Source organism: Gossypium hirsutum, chromosome D02 (genome assembly GCF_007990345.1).
Source record: "Gossypium hirsutum isolate 1008001.06 chromosome D02, Gossypium_hirsutum_v2.1, whole genome shotgun sequence".
Taxonomy (NCBI): domain Eukaryota; kingdom Viridiplantae; phylum Streptophyta; class Magnoliopsida; order Malvales; family Malvaceae; genus Gossypium; species Gossypium hirsutum.
Window position 1 is genome coordinate 71,712,809 of NC_053438.1, and position 16,956 is coordinate 71,729,764.

The 16,956-nt window shown below is 30.8% G+C and overlaps 2 protein-coding genes and 2 long non-coding RNA genes across 5 annotated transcripts; 2 read left to right on the forward strand and 2 right to left on the reverse strand.

The window, feature by feature from the left end:
• Nucleotides 1–259: 259 nt before the first annotated feature.
• On the forward strand, nt 260–1,911 carry LOC107908588 (uncharacterized). The gene is made up of 2 exons (XR_001687081.2): nt 260–461; nt 1,587–1,911. It is a non-coding gene; the product is annotated as an uncharacterized lncRNA (long non-coding RNA).
• A 1,280-nt stretch (nt 1,912–3,191) lies between these two features.
• On the forward strand, nt 3,192–4,848 carry LOC107908587 (uncharacterized). Of its 2 annotated transcripts, XR_001687080.2 has the most exons (4): nt 3,192–3,511; nt 3,715–3,792; nt 3,884–3,996; nt 4,541–4,848. It is a non-coding gene; the product is annotated as an uncharacterized lncRNA (long non-coding RNA). The 2 variants fall into 2 exon arrangements; XR_001687079.2 differs by lacking the exon at nt 3,192–3,511 and having other exon boundaries at nt 3,539–3,792.
• LOC107908585 (phosphatidylinositol 4-phosphate 5-kinase 8) lies at nt 4,841–9,227 on the reverse strand. Its single transcript, XM_016835801.2, has 10 exons — nt 8,808–9,227; nt 8,391–8,526; nt 7,239–8,315; nt 6,930–7,097; nt 6,668–6,833; nt 6,460–6,570; nt 6,203–6,390; nt 5,904–6,049; nt 5,576–5,744; nt 4,841–5,268 (listed from the first exon to the last, which is right to left on the reverse strand). The coding sequence occupies exons 2-10, from the start codon at nt 8,483–8,485 to the stop codon at nt 4,986–4,988; spliced, it is 2,403 nt and encodes an 800-aa protein (XP_016691290.1). The 5' UTR covers nt 8,486–8,526; nt 8,808–9,227; the 3' UTR covers nt 4,841–4,985.
• Nucleotides 9,228–15,681: 6,454 nt separating this feature from the next.
• On the reverse strand, nt 15,682–16,432 carry LOC107908141 (organ-specific protein P4). Its single transcript, XM_016835396.2, has 2 exons — nt 16,286–16,432; nt 15,682–16,195 (listed from the first exon to the last, which is right to left on the reverse strand). The coding sequence occupies exons 1-2, from the start codon at nt 16,328–16,330 to the stop codon at nt 15,908–15,910; spliced, it is 333 nt and encodes a 110-aa protein (XP_016690885.1). The 5' UTR covers nt 16,331–16,432; the 3' UTR covers nt 15,682–15,907.
• Between the last annotated feature and the right edge of the window lie 524 nt (nt 16,433–16,956).

Sequence of the window (16,956 nt, forward strand, 5' to 3'; positions counted from 1 at the left end):
ATTAACATTTTAATTAAAGCTTCATTATACTAATAAACGGGTCTAAAATTTTGATAAAATTTAACCTGAATCTAACCCAACCCGACCCGATAGAATCATAATCCTTGTAATTATTAAAATTTTTAACATGTAACATCTTATAAGCCTTTAAGAAGAGCGTGTAGATACGCGCTATACGATAAGTGTGAGAGAGATGTGACCAAAGGACATGTTCTTAACCTCATTTCTCTCTATAAATCCAAGTATGCTAGGGTTTTTTTTCTTTCAAGGAGAGAAACAAAACATGTTCTTTGTGTTTTTTTCTTTAATCTCTTTTGCCTCATTTTTTTTTCTCAGAAATAATCTCTGAGCTTGTTTATCGTTAAAGCAAGAATGTTGATGGAAATGGGTTGTCTTTGAGAGGAATGTTGGCTGGCTCGATGCGACAGCTTTGAGATTGTAAAGTGTGATCAAAGTAAAAGGTATCATCGGACCAGGCTTCATTCCCCTCAAACATTTTCATTTTTAAGGCAAAGTTGAAGGAAAAAAACTATGTAAAAGGAGAAACGGTTGATGGGAATGTTGTTTGGCCCGAGGTCATATAGGTTGATCTTTTATATATAATTTCCATGAAATTTTCTTGGATTTATTTAAATTTTCCGGGAAAGTTTCTGGATATGTGTATATATATAGCCTTATATGATCTCGGACCAGGCTTCATTCCCGTCAGCCAAACACTTCCTCCGACCAGTCATGAGTTGTCGTTGTTTAGTTTCAGGCAATGGCTTGTGGGGTTAAAAAATGGGAGTAGTTTTTAAGGTGTCTTTTTTGTGTGCATGGAATCATTTTGACACACTTGTCAAAGATGCTAACAAACAAAGATAAAAAAAACAGAGATGCCATTGACTTAGTTTTTAATTTGATGCCTCTTTTTGTGTTGACCATGTCTCTTCTTTCCATGTTTGATGACAAATTGTTCCTACACATAAATGAAAAATCTATGGTCTTTACTAATTAATTAATGATAAAATCTCTTTTCAATGTATAGTAATTAATTAATAATATATTTTTTTAACAATTTCATTATAAGCTTTTGTAGTCTTTTCTTAACCATTAAATAGAAAAATATTGCATTTCAGTGCATTTGAAACCATGTCTTTTTGTACTGGCAACAATGCTCGTATCAATTGAGTTAAGATTCAATTGGCATAAATTCTCTTTTATAAGTAGACTACTATTTTTCTTATATCCTCTCGAATATTTAGGATTTACACTCGAGTTTTCTTTAATATACTTAATTATTACATCCAATATTTTATTGTTTTTTTTATTGTGAAGGATAAAATAGTAATTTTATTTTTAGTAGCCTACAAGGAGATAAGAAAATTTGAACATCATCTACCCATATTGCCTTAGCACACATGAATGAAGTAAACCTTCACATATATGTATGTATGAGAAAAAAAAAGTAGGTTTGCCATTTCATGCACGAATGTTCAGTGGGTATATCTATTGTTTTTGCTGTATATACATACAAAGGTACGTACGTACATACATACATATATACATATGTGTCTTTAATTTGTTTTTCGCTTCTTTTGGTCAAGGTTGGATATGGTGAAATTGCATAGAAGTCTCGAAGATGAGGGCTTTGATTCCCATGTGAAGTGAAATGTATATCATATTGGGTCTTGGTTTTATATGCATCATTCATGTTTTTTTTGTCTTTTAAGAATGTAAGAATGTAACTTCCGGTGCCCAGTATGATCAACTGAGCAGGAAAAACAATGTAACTGATGCATTAACTCCTCTGTATGTATGTATGTACGTATGTATGTTGCATTACCTTGATTATATGCTAGTGATTATACTTAAACTTCTTGCAATATATGAAAAAAAAGATGTAAATATAGAAATTAAATTTACATTTAAGTAACATTTATTTAAATTTATTCTTAAATGTACTGAATAAAACCACCACAATATTTCTCCCAATAAACAAAAATTGACAATTATGATGAATATAATAACACAATATTTCTTCAAACAATACAAAATCCACCACAATACCATAAACAAAAATTTAACGCGAAAAATCTTTTCAAAGTAAAGAGTAAAAATCACGAGATTTGATTAAAATTAACAATTTACTTATCCCCACTTTTCATTAAAAGATAAAAGGTACAGTGAGTTTTTTTTCCATACAGTGGACCCCAGCTCAGTGAGTCTGAGACTTACTTATCATATTTTTAAAATATGTTCAAGGTTAATGGTTGTCTCTCTTAATAATATCGTCTTTAAAATTTGATGTAACTATCATATTTATTTAAACAAAAATATAATTTTATATTTTCATATTATATAAGTGGTGTTTAAAAATTTCACAAATAAAATTAAATAGGCAGCATATGAGTTTTTTTTTTAAATAAACATGTAGTATTTAAATTTAAATTATTAAATTAAATTTTTATTAACAATTTATAAAATACAAACCCATTTTACATTTTAATTTTATTCAAATTTCAATTAGTTAATTCGTGAAACTAAATTTAACTCAAAGTTTTATGATAATATCATGGGTGAAGGGTGTGGGTATGGTATAAGGGTAGAGATGGGTCTGAGATGGGCCTTCACTGTCTTAGTTGAATGGAATAATATTAGTTTTAGTCCCTTTCAATTATCAAGTATTCAATTTAAAATTTTATTTTGATACCAATACCATATAGATAAGATTTAAAAAATTGCAATATTTTCAAAATTCATAATTGAAGCACAATATTATTTATTATCGCAATCAAACTACTACAGCTTAGTTTTATTTAATGAAACAATCATAAATAGAACTTGTGTGTTAACTTGATGGTTAGGGTGTTTATCGCTTCAGGTGTGGCTTGGATTCAAGTCGTGTTGTTGTTGGGGCTTTGCCCTCCTCTAATAATTCATCAAGAGAAAAGTATAAAATAGAAAAATAAAATTTAGGTCCCTCTTTCATAAAATGAAAATTTTACACTTTAATCCTTGCACTTTTTAAATTTATTCAATTTAATCCCTATCTTAATTTTTAAAAAAATTAACAGTCCAGTGATTTGAATAGAAACTTTCGAATAGTTCAATGGTCATTTTGTAACTTCTTGAAATTAAATGACCAGAACGTAAACTTACTAATAATTTAATGACTCGAGTGTAAGTTACCCTATTTGTTGTTGTTGTATTCATAATCCTGGATCCACCAAAACTTAATCTGGCAACGGCATTTCTCTTTTCTTGAAAATCAAAACTTCACAGAGTACATTTTTGGAAACTAGGATTCTCTTTGATTGACTTAACTTTTTCAGTGTCTGGTTTTAAGCAGCACTCACCCCTATTTGTCCCTTAATGTTATTTTCACAGGTCACTGCCCAATCGTGTATGTATATCTCGCAGGGAACCCCTCAATGATTTTAGAAACCTTTCTTTCCCAGTCAATAGCCATAATGTGCCGATCGCAGTTCAAATTCATTATTAGACACTAAAAAGAACACTCTAGGCTAAGGTAAAACAACCTCTTTGTATTATACTATACAGCCTTCTCACTACACACCAACCCGTATGAAAATAAATGTCTGCTTTTCTTATTTTTTTTTCGTATTTTTGGTATGTGACCGACTTTGCTGTCATCGATTAATATATTTCTACTTTTTAAGAGTATCCAGTTCCGAGCACACTATTAGTTTACATGGCTTTTGTTTTGTCAAGGTCTTCTTAAAACTGCTGCAGTTGATTCAAATAGATATGGCTGATGTTGATAGAGGAGAATCACCTTCAAGGCTAGAGGTTTGTGTTTTTTATTTTCTTCTTTGTTAGCATCAATGGAGTTTAGGGTTCTTTCTTCTACAATTTAATGCTTGTATTATTGAATAATCAGGGTAAGTTTAGTGCGGCGGTAGCTTGTTGGATTCTTGGATTTGGTTCTCTCATCTGTTGGAATAGCATGTTGACAATGGGAGATTATTAGATTATTACTATCATCTATTCCCTGTAAGTAACTTCTTTTCCCTTAGAAATTACACTAAAACAACAATTACGTTTTTTAGTGACGATATATGCTGACAATAAAGAGTTTCGTCACAAGTAATAAATTATTTGTGACGAATTTTATTGCAACACTAATGAAACAAGTAATATCATTTATTTAGTGACGTCTTCATAATGATTGTTGCAAGTACAATTTCCGATAAGTGATCTATTCTTACTTCCTGTTTTATGCTCTAGAAATACAAGACCAGTTAGCCCGAATTAAAATATATATGTAACTTTTCAGTTGATGATGTGATACAATCTTAAAATGTCAGATTCAGTGTCTAGATATTGGTTTTCGATTCAATCAGTGCGGCTGTCGGACCAATAATAATTAAATGGTTAATTAAAAATTTATAAAAATCTAAAATATTTTTAAAAATAAAATCAGTTCAACCTATTTAGCTGTCGATATCTTGATAAGGTGTGACAATTAAGCGAGTTTTTGACCAGATTACTTTGAAAACCATTATGCTATTGATGGTTTCGGTTAATCAAATCTTAGGGAAAAGGTACTTTTTTTTATAAGCGAAGATGAAAGTTGGAATCATGTACGTGAAGGTAGCAAAACTTTGAACAACATACGGATGCTCAGCTGGGATGACGGTCTATCAGGACCGAGGAGTGAGCTTGACACTTGAGCTCTTGCCAACTAGCCTGTTTGCTTTAAAAAAGATTAGCTTGCCATGCAAGCAAAGAAACCAACAACCATTTTTGTATTTTAGACTTTTCTTGCTGCAAAAGTTTTAGAATTTCAAGATGTAATTCTCAGTTATTGGAAACAAAATGCATGCAGAACCAAAGCTTGATTAATTCTTAGCTATTAGATATCTCAATATCACTTGCAAACAATACAGTAGGTACAGATAGTTATTGGCTTATCGATTTTGTCAAAGTGAGCCAAAATATAGAAGCAATGGTAGAAACAGATAGATATATCTGTTTTTTTTTCATGGTTGTTCCGGGAAAACTTTCTGCTTTAAGAAATTGATGAAACGTTGAGCATAAAGTTCAGGTTCAACAACAGATATTGACAAGGGATCAAATTTCACCGATTTGCATGCATGCTCGGCCTTTTTCTTTGCATTGTATTCCTGTAAAATGTCAATAATTCCCATATAGATAACCACATCATAAACCTCGAAAAGTTCAACTTCAGCTGAATCTGCTTCATCCCGGGAAAGCTTTTGGTTAGCTTGTGCGGGCATGTTCACTCCTAGTTGTACCTGTAACCTGAATAAAAAAGGGGTCACCAACTGAATAAAACAAGTCCAACAACAGCTTCTATCCGTACCATACAATCAGGCTATACACCTTTCTTTGTGTTGAAGGTTCATTTCTTTTGTAGCCCTTACTATTTGTTATGTTAGTGACTGACGTAGCTCGGTCGAAGGAACATGCAAGCTTATAAGAATACTAGGGTATGCTAGATAATCAGTAAAGCCGAAAATAATCAACAAGTATCAGGCCAAATACTCTTTGTATAAGGTTCGAAACAAAATTTCAGTTGTGTAAAAAGAATGAGAACAAAAGCAACTACCTGCCAGTACCGGGAACCAAAACATCGACTTCCTTGTCACCTAGAGAGAAAGCTCTTAAGGGTCTTCCTCTAATATGAGGACCGGGATCAGTGCTAACGGAGCTGGGTTCGTGGGCCACAAGCAACAAGCCTTTTGAAGGGAATAACACTTCTCCATCTGTAGTCGGACCTGGTGTAAACAGAACATGAGTCGAATCAGTTCATCACATAAACTAAGCTCGAGATAATAAACTATTCTGTTCCCACCCTATTCCACTTCATCACATAAACTAAGCGTGTAAGAGCAGATTATTAACATAAAATGGTCAAATCAGATAGCGATATCTACCTTGACCTGCCGATGAACTCTCAATATTAGGCATCATGGGAGGTTTTAGCAGGCCATTTAGTTGCTCAGGAGCTCTAAAATGTAGCCCCAATAGAAGGCTATAATCAATTATATGCTGAGATTTCATGCAGTCTAGAGCAATTTGGCTACAATACGAAGAAAAAAACGCTGCTTGTTAGAAGTCAAGTAGACATGGAGTCATAGTCATGACAAAACATAACAGGGTTTCAGTTTATCAGCTATGAGAAAATTTGTAGTACCAATGCACATGTCACGGAGGATGAAACAGAGGAACTTACTGAAAAAAGAATTTCTGCAATGATTTGTCCATTTGAAACTCATACGATAGATCAAGATCCTTCAATATAGTATTTTCGTGAATTTTATCTTTATCGGTACATCTTCCGTGAGTTGATCCCTTTAGATCATAACGACGATGAATTCGCAGTTCTGTGCAAAACATATTCCCCATAACCACAAACCGCACCTAGTAGCAGAAAATCGACCATAAGCTCGGTGCAACATACATAAACAAAGCCATACGGATAACACACACCTTTCTTTTTCCATGTACAGTTATCTGGTGGAGCCCAAAAAACTTTGTTATGAGAGTATTTTCATGTTCTTTCACGTGATTATAATATTTAGGCAACATCTTCAGTAAAACCTACACAGAAGAAAATTTACTTGTGTAACATAGAGGAACATGAACAAACAAAAATAAGTAACATGTTACATGCATGAAAATCAATATAGGTTCGAACCTTGAGCTCGGATTTTTTCAATGTTTTGATCACAAATCTATCATCAAGAGATAGATAGAAGATACTTCCACTTTTTCCTGGAGAAGAAATCTCTGTGAGACCATCATCACCACAAATGGACATCATGTACTCAGCTGCATCTAGCTTGAACATCTCCCTCAAGTTCCTTAACGTAGTACAAAAAACGAAGCAAAAAGTATAAGATCGTTATTCCATCATTATTGTAGATCATTAAAGCAACATGTCCATAGGATTTTAATACCTGAAAACCATAGGACAATAATCTTTCCAGCAAAAATCAACAGATTTGTGTGGAGGCGTAAACTGTGAACCCCTTCTAGGGAAAAACATAGTAATTCTAGCTCGATGGCCAAAATCAGCAGTTCGAACCTCACGCTTAGGGACCGGTGTTATCTTGCCAACAGTATACCTGTGAACTTCAATCAATCATGTTATAACATGTAATAAATCCAAAGATAATACACACACACACACACACACACACACACACACGTAAAAATATAGTTGAGTTGTTAAAGAAAAGGAAGGAAATTCAATCTTGATTAGTTACCTTATACCGAGTTGCAAATTAAGCATCAAATGATAGCTGTTTTTGCCTTTGAAAATGCCAAAACACGAACTCTTTTTGGTTTCTTTGGCGTGATGTTTAGTTTTCTTTTCAGCCTTCTTTGGTAATTCAGTGTAACCTCGGACTCTTTCTTTGATCATAACTCCTTGCATGTATTCCCTCTCGTAAACTACTGCAGTACTTTCTTGCACCTCACTTTGACCGCCATCGGAATCAAAGGAGAATGTGCCTGAGGAATAATGGTGCATAGATTCTCTACTGGAATCAGAATGTCTAGAACTCTCAGCACTCTTATGCGATATTCGACCTGAACTTCTTAGAACTCCACTCACTGAGATCTTCTCAGAAACACTACGCCTAACACTTCGTTTCTTGACTGTGCTTCCCTCCAAATTTAATGATGAGCATTGAGACAACACACTTTTAGGACCATTATCATATCCCAGAGAGATACAAAACTTCTTTAGAGAAGGGCGTTTACTACCAGCAGGATAGAAAACTCCTTTACCATCCTTAAGCCCCCTGGTCCATGTTCCAAAATAGTATCCCCCATCGGCATATTGATAAATTCCCGACCCGTGTCTCAAACCATTTAACCAACAACCATTGTACTTATCACCATTTACCCATTCCATAACACCTCTACCATGCATTTTCCCGCGTTTCCAATTCCCGGTATATTTGTTTCCATTGTTCCAAAAGTATCTACCATTACCTTCATGCTCACCTTCCTTCCACTCCCCTTCATAAACATCTGAATTAGAATACTTCTTTCTTCCAAATCCATGCTGTATATTCATCCTCCATTGTCCTTCGTACATGGATCCATCAGGTGATGTAAGCGTGCCAAAACCATGAAGGTAACCCCCCGAGATATCACCGTTGTATCTTTCTCCCGATGGCCAAAGTAACAATCCTTTACCTGTCATTTTCCCTGCTTCCCAATCACCCTCATAAACCATTCCGTTCGACCACGTATACTTCCCCTTGCCATGGGGAAGAACTTCCTTAAAATCACCAACATATAAATCTCCATTCGAGAAGACCTTCTTATTAGGCCTACAAGAAGAAAATTTTAAGTAACCGTACATGATCTAATACATGTCAAGGAACCTGAAGAGAATGTAATAATACCTTTCAACATTCTCCACATCGATACACGATACAGGACCGAGCGGTTTGGCATTGATTTCAGAATCCTCATCAATCAGATTCCTCAAGCAAGTCATTCAATCACTTAAATAAGAAATTCTCTAAGCAACTTTTGAATCTGAAATGCAATTCATTTACCCCCGTTAAAGTTGAAACATTAACAACAACAATAATTGACTTGTAAAGCGATAATTTTCCCTTTTGCAGCTTTTATCTAACATCTTCCATGCTTTTATGTTCTTATTCTCTATACTAAGATAACAACAGCTAAGAAACATAACCAAACTGATCATCAAAATCCTAAAATTTATGCAGAAACAGATAAAAATAAACCCCAAAACAGTGAAGATTCGCACTTAAATTTTAAGCTAAGAAAAAAAAAACGAAGGGTACACTCACAGATAAATAAGCTTAGCTCCCTTCTTCTAAACTTGAACAGTCAGAGCAAAACAACAAAATTTATATGAAAATAAGAATAAGAATAAACCCAGAATTTAGACACCATAAAAGATTAAAGGGCAAAAAGGAAAAAAGGAGAAAGAAACTAAATGAACATATGATTATTGTCAAAATTTTCCATCAACCGACTAGCCCTTAAGAATCATATATATTCAAGAAGAATGTATTCTTCTCGAAAATTGACACTTCACCTCTCTATAACTCTATCTCTATCTCTATCTCTAACATTTTCTATTTGTTTTTTTAATATATTTTTGGATCATGCGAATCCCTTTTTCATTACCAAATCCTTTTAAATTTTCAGTATGGGAATCAAAGTTCTTTTCCCAACACTTTTTTTCAAAAAAAGGTTTTGGTTCTACTACAAAATTGTTGTTTTTGTGCTTCTGTGTTTTTCTGTAGGAGACTGATCAGCAAAAGCAAATAGGTCAATTTCTGTTTTTAGTCCTTGTACTATACTTAAGTTTTCGATTTAAAATTTCAGTCTTGAACCAAATAGGTCAATTCTTTTATTGGTCTCGTAACTTCTGGATTCAATCATTATTTCCTATTTTGGTCAGTTTTAGCCTCTATATTTTTTTTTAATTTCGAAATTTCAATCCCGACGGAAACAATAGTCATTAATAACAATACGTAGAAATAACAAGCTGATATAGCATTTCACATTTCATAAATGACAGAATTTAACCTCAACTGTATGGTTAGGGCTAAATTTTTCAAAATTTGAAAACTACGAAAATCAAAAGTGACCGATTAAAATATAAGGACTAAATTTGTAACTTACTCATAGTATAAGGACTAATAAAAAAAATTGACCAAACAACTAAGAAGACAGAGAGGAACAACTCATTTGCCACATGTCCCATTATTTATCATTATTTTCTAAAAAAAGTAACACACTAATTTGTCTTCTAATTTGGTTCCATATAATATCTTTCATGTATATTACTAAAATATTTACGTAATGGAAAGCAATTTGTGGAAGAGTTCCTTTTTTTATTACCAAATTTCCAAAATAGTTAAATATTTTTTTAAAAAAGTGAGAAACTTACTTTATTCTTCATAATTTTTTAATTTACCTGATTTTATGACTATATTCTTTACATCATGTGTTTGAAATTAATGAGTCAACAAAATCCAACTTTGGGCTAATTATATTTAAGGGTATAATTAACTTTTTTTCCTTCACAAAGGTACTTATTAATTTATAGCAATATTCTACCTAATGCTTTCTACTCTTTCTTTTGATGCATGTGATTCGTTTTCTTCTTATTATTTTTCTTGTTATTTAGTCCCTGAACTTGATAATTCTTTTAATTGGTCCCTGAATTTATTTTTGTTCATATTAGTTCCTAAAACTTATCACACTTTTGTGGGATTCAAGTTTAGGGATCAAATTGAAAAAGCTGCCAAGTTTAGAGACTAATGTGGATAAAAAAAGCTCAGGGATCAAGGTGAGAAGAGTTGTCAAGTTCAGTGACTCAATATTGTTTTATCCCATATATTATATACACACACACGCTATTAGCCTCTATACTACGTGTAAGTTATGGAATTCGTCTTTGTATTTTCCAAAATTTGAATTTTCAGTTTTGATCTAACAATAATTGTTAACTTCAACAAGTTATGTTATTTTCAAAATCTTATATGGCAAACATATTATCACATGTATAATGCCATGTCAATTTGTTATTTTCACGTATTACTCACACACAAAAAAAGACAGTCAATAGATTAAGTGATTGTCGTTTGTATCAAAACTAAAATTTTAAATTTCGAAAAATATAAAAACTAAAAATGATGAAATTAGAAGACAAGGACTAAATCTATTACTTTACACATAGTATAGACCTAATAGCATAATTAAACCAAACAATTTTAACTGCTACGGTTTGGGTTATGATCGAAAATTTAAAATAAGAAAAGTATATATAGAGAATAAAATTGACCATTTTAAATAACACAAAGATTAAAATCAACCCAATTGAAGTATAAGAATTAAATCCACAACTTAGCATATTATAAGGACTAATAGCACAATTTGACCTATAATATATATCCCAACAATTGAGGATGATCTGAAAACTTAGATGTATGTATAATGGATACATCCAGCATACACATCATCAAAAATGAAATAATTGAATATCTCAATATCCATGTGACACAGTACTTAGTTATGTTCAGTGGTGGAGTTAGAAAAATTTTGTTGGGAGGGTCGGAATTAAATTGGTAAAAATGTAATTTTATTATTTTAATAATTTATATTTTTATGAATTTTAAAAGATTAAATCAAATTTTTATCATTTTAAAAGAAATTACATTATACTTTTATTAATAATAATTTAAAATTTTATAAATTATAAATAACCTAAATAAATATTTTCTATTTTAAGAGATTCGAATCCCTACCAACCCTCCTGACTTCGCCGCTGGTCATGTTAGCTACATTATTACCATTTATAATGATGTGTCTAACATGTATTCGAAAATGAAAATTTTCTTACTAAAAATGAAATTTTCATATGAATTTGTGTATACAATGGTGACAAGCGACTAACTGCTTCACCGCTAATGGTGGGTGATGGGTGAGGGGGGGGAGTAGGATTTAATTATAATATTTACCTATTTTATGTTTAATTAAATTTAGCTAAATTTGAATTATTAGTTTAAAATTGGTATAATATTAAATTTAACTTTTAACATTTATATTTTTATTAATTTGACTCTTATTTTTCTTTTAAATTAAATTTGATTCTCGATATTTTAAAAATATGTTAAATTTTACCATCAATTTTTTGAAAAAATCGAAATGGTTTTTCTAACGAGAATACCAACTAAAATTTTAAATTTTTAAACACGACAACTTACATGACAGTCTATGTGTACTCTATGCCTTTTTTAATTATGTTTTATGAACTTTTTATATACTTTTATTTTTAATTGTGATTTATTTTATAATTTTTAAATTATATGTTCACGTGAAATATAAAACAAATGATATTATGTTAGGATGATGTGCATATGGGCTGCCGTGCAAATTGTCAAGCCAACAACATTAAAAATTAATGTTTAGTCATCATTTCTGTTTAAAAAAAAAAGTAAGTTGACTTTTTTTTTAAAAGGTTAAGGGTTAAATTAATAGAAAATGCAAACGCTAATGACTAAATTTATCATCAAGCCTTTAAAATATTAATTAGGTCTACTCATATTTGTAAATGGCTAATCTTGTTGATATTAGTTTTTAATTTTTTTAAATATTTATCATATTTATAATTTTATATATAAACAACTTGTTTTTTTAAATGTTTACATTATAATATTATATATCACTATAAATTTAACTTTTATCTGTTATAAATTACACGGTATTTACAAACTTAAAAAAAATAGGTTGAGTTGCCTAATCTTTTTAATGAAAATGTTGACTAAAACATTAGTTTTTAATGTTGTTTGCATAGCAACTTGCATGACAATCCATGTGCACATTATGTTAACATAACACCATCTATTTTATACGTCACGTCAACAAATAATTAAAAATTATAAAAAAATACATCAAAATTAAAATTTAAAAAATATAAAAAAGGTTCATAAAAATTCAAAAAAATTTAGCATGCAGCACACGTGGAATGTCATGCAAGCTGTCTTGTTTAAAAATTTAACATTTTAGTTAGTATTCTCGATAAAAAAAACATCATTTTAACTCTTTTCAAAAAGTTGATGTTCAAATTTGACTCTTTTTAAAAGGTCAAGTGCCAATTTTAGCTAAAAAAGAATAAGGGCCAAATTGACAAATAATGTAAATATTAAGGCTACATCTGATATTATGCCAAAAATTAAAATCTAATTGTTAGATTTTTGTTAAACCTGAATTTGTGTAATTTACTTGTAATATATGAGTAACAGCAAAATTTGACCAAACAAATTTAACTATTACTGTTTGGATCATAATTGAAATTTTAAAATTAAAAAAATAAAAATACTAAAATTAATCAATTTAAAAAATTATAAGATTAAAATTTATCAAATTAAAGTATTAAAACTATATCCACAACTTACATAAAGTATAGTGGCTAATATCTGAATTTGACTTTCTAATTTCGAATACCTTATTATAAGGCTTAATAGTGTTCATACATCAATATTGGGTTAATATAATTTTAAGTCATTGAATTTGACAATTAAGTTTACTTTGGTATTCGTACATTCTTTTTTTCTATTTTAATATATGAATTTGACAACTAAATCTATTTTGGTTCTTGAAATGTAAATGTTTCATAATGTGACACTTTGATATTATACCATATCATCACTTAATTTTTTTTTTAATTTCAGGTAATATTGTGAGCTTGTGGTACAATTTCAAAGTGTCACGTCATCAAATCTAGACGAAATTCAAGATCAAGGATCAAAAAGATTTATTTTTCGAGTTTAGATGCCAAAATAGATCTAGTTGCCAAGTTTAACAACCAAAAATTATATTAACCTTTTAGTGGTAAAAAGGTACTATGATGACCCTGTATTAGGAGTTAAATTGCATTTTGCCTTTTTTACTCAAGAAATAGACAACTTAGGCTCTGTACATTAAATCAAAGAGCAAACTGATTTTTTTGTTAAAACTATCATTCATTTTTATTGTTAAAAAATGACGTGGATGACAGAATAACCTGATAATTACACGTAGATAAAAATTTTAACAAAAAGACCAATTTGCTTTTTAACCTAATATACAATAACTAATTTACTTATTTTTTAGTAGAGAAAGACGAAACAAAATCCACTCCTAAAGTCCAATATAATTTCTCCCTAAGATATCACCACAAATGAGTGATAATTTTTTTTTTTTTTGCCTACAAGTTCGTTTTTCACTTTTTGCTGGCAACCACTATACAAAGACACCCAATTATGTTGTCCCGCAACTTGATCAAAATGGCCACCACTACTAAAGAGTGTAAGAAAATTCCACAAAGACAATGACCTCGTACAAAAAACACCATAATATGAACTATAAATGGCCAGTTTTGTTTAGTATCATCCCACCATGAATGATCAATGTCTACCTTGTATAGTACGGATTGTGTTATAGGTTAGAAAATGATGTTTTATAATTGGTTAAATTTCATGATTAGTCCCTATACTATGTATGAATTGTACAACTTTCGATCTTTTTCCTTTTTAAATTTTAAAATTTCGGCATTTAATTAAGTGTAGCTTTTATTGTTATTTCCAATATCTTATGTGACAAACATATTATCATGTGTAAATGTCATATTAGCTCAAGGGTGGTGCCACGAGGCTGGTGGGGGAGCTAGAAAATTTAACTTTTACCCCTTCATAATTTATAAAATTTTAAGTTAATATAAGGTAAAATTGTACTTTGACTCCCAAAAATGATAAAATTTTGATTTAGTCCTTTAAAAAATCATAAAGATATAGGCTATTAAAATGGTGAAATTACATTTAAACTCATAAAAATATACAACTTAATTCTAACCCCTCAAAAAAAATTTTTTTGGTTTTGCCCCCATGCGAGCTTGTTATTTTTACAAATTACTCACCAAAGAAGTCAAATAATGGATTTAATGGGTGTTGTTTGCGTTACGACTAAAAATTCAAAATTCTAAAAGAATAAGGACTAAGAATGATCAATTTGGAGAAGATGGAATAAATCTACAAGATTTTGCATAGTACAATACTAAGAACAAAATTTAACTAGACTAATTTAACTGCTATCGTTTGAGTTAAAATTGAAAATTTAAAATTTAAAAAGTACAAAAATTAAAATTGACCAAATTAAATTATAAAGGTTAAACTTACAACTTATGCATAATATAAGGAGTAATAGCAGATGTTGATCTTAGCTCAATGGCAATGTTGAGAGTCAGAGAATTGAGGTCAAGGTTTGACCCTCCTAAAATTGAAACTTTTAATTTTAAATCCTTTAAAAATTATAGCTTAATACATGGTAGAATTATAATTTGGTTCTTCAAAAATAATAAAATTTTAATATAAGCCTAAAAGCTGTAAAAATATAAACCAATACAGCAATCAAATTATATTTTAACTCTCATAAAAATATATAACATAATTCCGATCATAGAAAAAATTCCTAATTTACCCATAAAAAAATTCCGAGTTTGAGTGACACATTATGTAAATGCGTAAATTCTCCAATTCGTAATTTAAAAGGAAAGCAGGAGCAAGGGAATTTATACCTCGTATTGTTTTTGTCTGAAGAATGAAAAGCTGGGTGCTACTAGGAATCACAAATTTTATCACCAACAAGGACAAAAGAGATTAAGGAACATGTCTTGTAATTCTCTTTTTCTGCAAAAGAACTGACAGCCTAACAATGAACAATATCTATCAGCTCATGTGCGGTAGAGATTGAATTGCAGGTTACACAAGATGCTTAATCATTCAATTCATGAGTGACCAAAGGAGCACGCCATCTGGTCTGCTTTTGAAACCCTTGTTTCTTATTCCATAATTTGATTTCATCAGGAATAATTTAATTTTAATCTCGATTAAGTTAATTTTATTATATAATTAAATTGGACCCAAAACTCATATTTTGGGTGACCCAAATTGATTCAAAACAGTAGCTATTTATAGCCCAAAACTTGGATAGGAATTATTGTGGATTTTCAAGTTTATGGCAGCATTCTAGACGCTTATTAAATCACATTTGGCTCTTTATACTTGTATAATAGTACACATGTCACTGTCAAGTTGTTCCGTTTAGTAAAGTGCCGAGATTAATTTACCTATTTATTAGTAAAAAAACAAAATATCATTTAAGCCTCAAGAGTACTTTTAACAACTAAAGCCTCCATTTCTGTAAATTTTGTTTTAAGAATGAAACTAGCTCGATGTTGATAATCCATGTTTAAATTTTAATCCCAATAGATATCAGCTAGTATTTCTGACTGTATATATATAACCTCTAAAAATACTACTAGCTGCATACACATCAGACAAAAGAAAAAACCTCCATTAACACAAGCTCTTGTTTTGTTTTTGTTTTTTTGTTTTTCCTAGTTCTTTCTGTCTGGTTTATCTTGTTTCTGGTCCTTCGTGTGTTTAACATCCTTAGCATGTGTCGTGTCTTCTTGTTTAGATTCCGGACTGTTATGATATATTATAAGACTATGCCGGCTGTCGAAATCTTTAACGAACTGCTTCATTTTCATCTCCGCACCCGAACCCGAACCTGTTTCATCTTCATGTAATAACCCTTTGATTGCTTCAGGCATAGGTTGATCTTTCATCACACTTCTCCAGTATTCCCCTGGTTCTTTTCTTGCATGGTTGAGATTTGCAAACTGTCCAAAAAAAACATAATTAATAAACCAAAAAATAAAAAAATAAATGATTTTTATTGAATATTTTGATCGAAAAAATATAAACTATACCAGGAGAAGAAAGCAGAAAAAAAGGATAGCAATGAAAGTCTTCATTATCTTTTTTGCTATTTTGTTTTGTAAAGCTTTGCAATTCAGTAACCCGTTTTATAGAGGTATTAGGTAAAGGGACAAGGAAGTGATTATTATAACCTTTTTTTTTGGTTCCACTGTTTTATTGAACAATCAATTAAATAAATAGTATTTTTTTTATAAAATTATCTTTGCATGATAATTTGCTGTGAATCTGTCGGTCAGGGACCATTGATGTAAAGTTTAATATAATATAAAATAGAGCCCCAAGATTTTAGAGTCCAATGGCAACATTTTCAGGGGTTTCACCACCTCTCTCCTTGACATGACACAAACAATGAGAGATTGAATCTGCTTTGACCTATGGGAAAAAAATGGGCACATCTAGTAGTTAAGGATTGGACTGTGTGTGATTACTTTTAAATCTTCTAAACTGGATTCATTCTTTTTGAAAGAAATTTTTAGAATATTATCCGTTGAGCAGTCGACTAAACTTCCTAGCAACTTCTTGCCAATAATTAATATCATACTTTCCCATGATGGTAGAGGGACGTGTATGCTGCGTGGTTGGTAGTAAAGGTGAAGTTAAAAATTTTATAACTATTAAAGAGATTAAAGCTATAATTTTCTATTTTAAGCGGGGTTAGGGC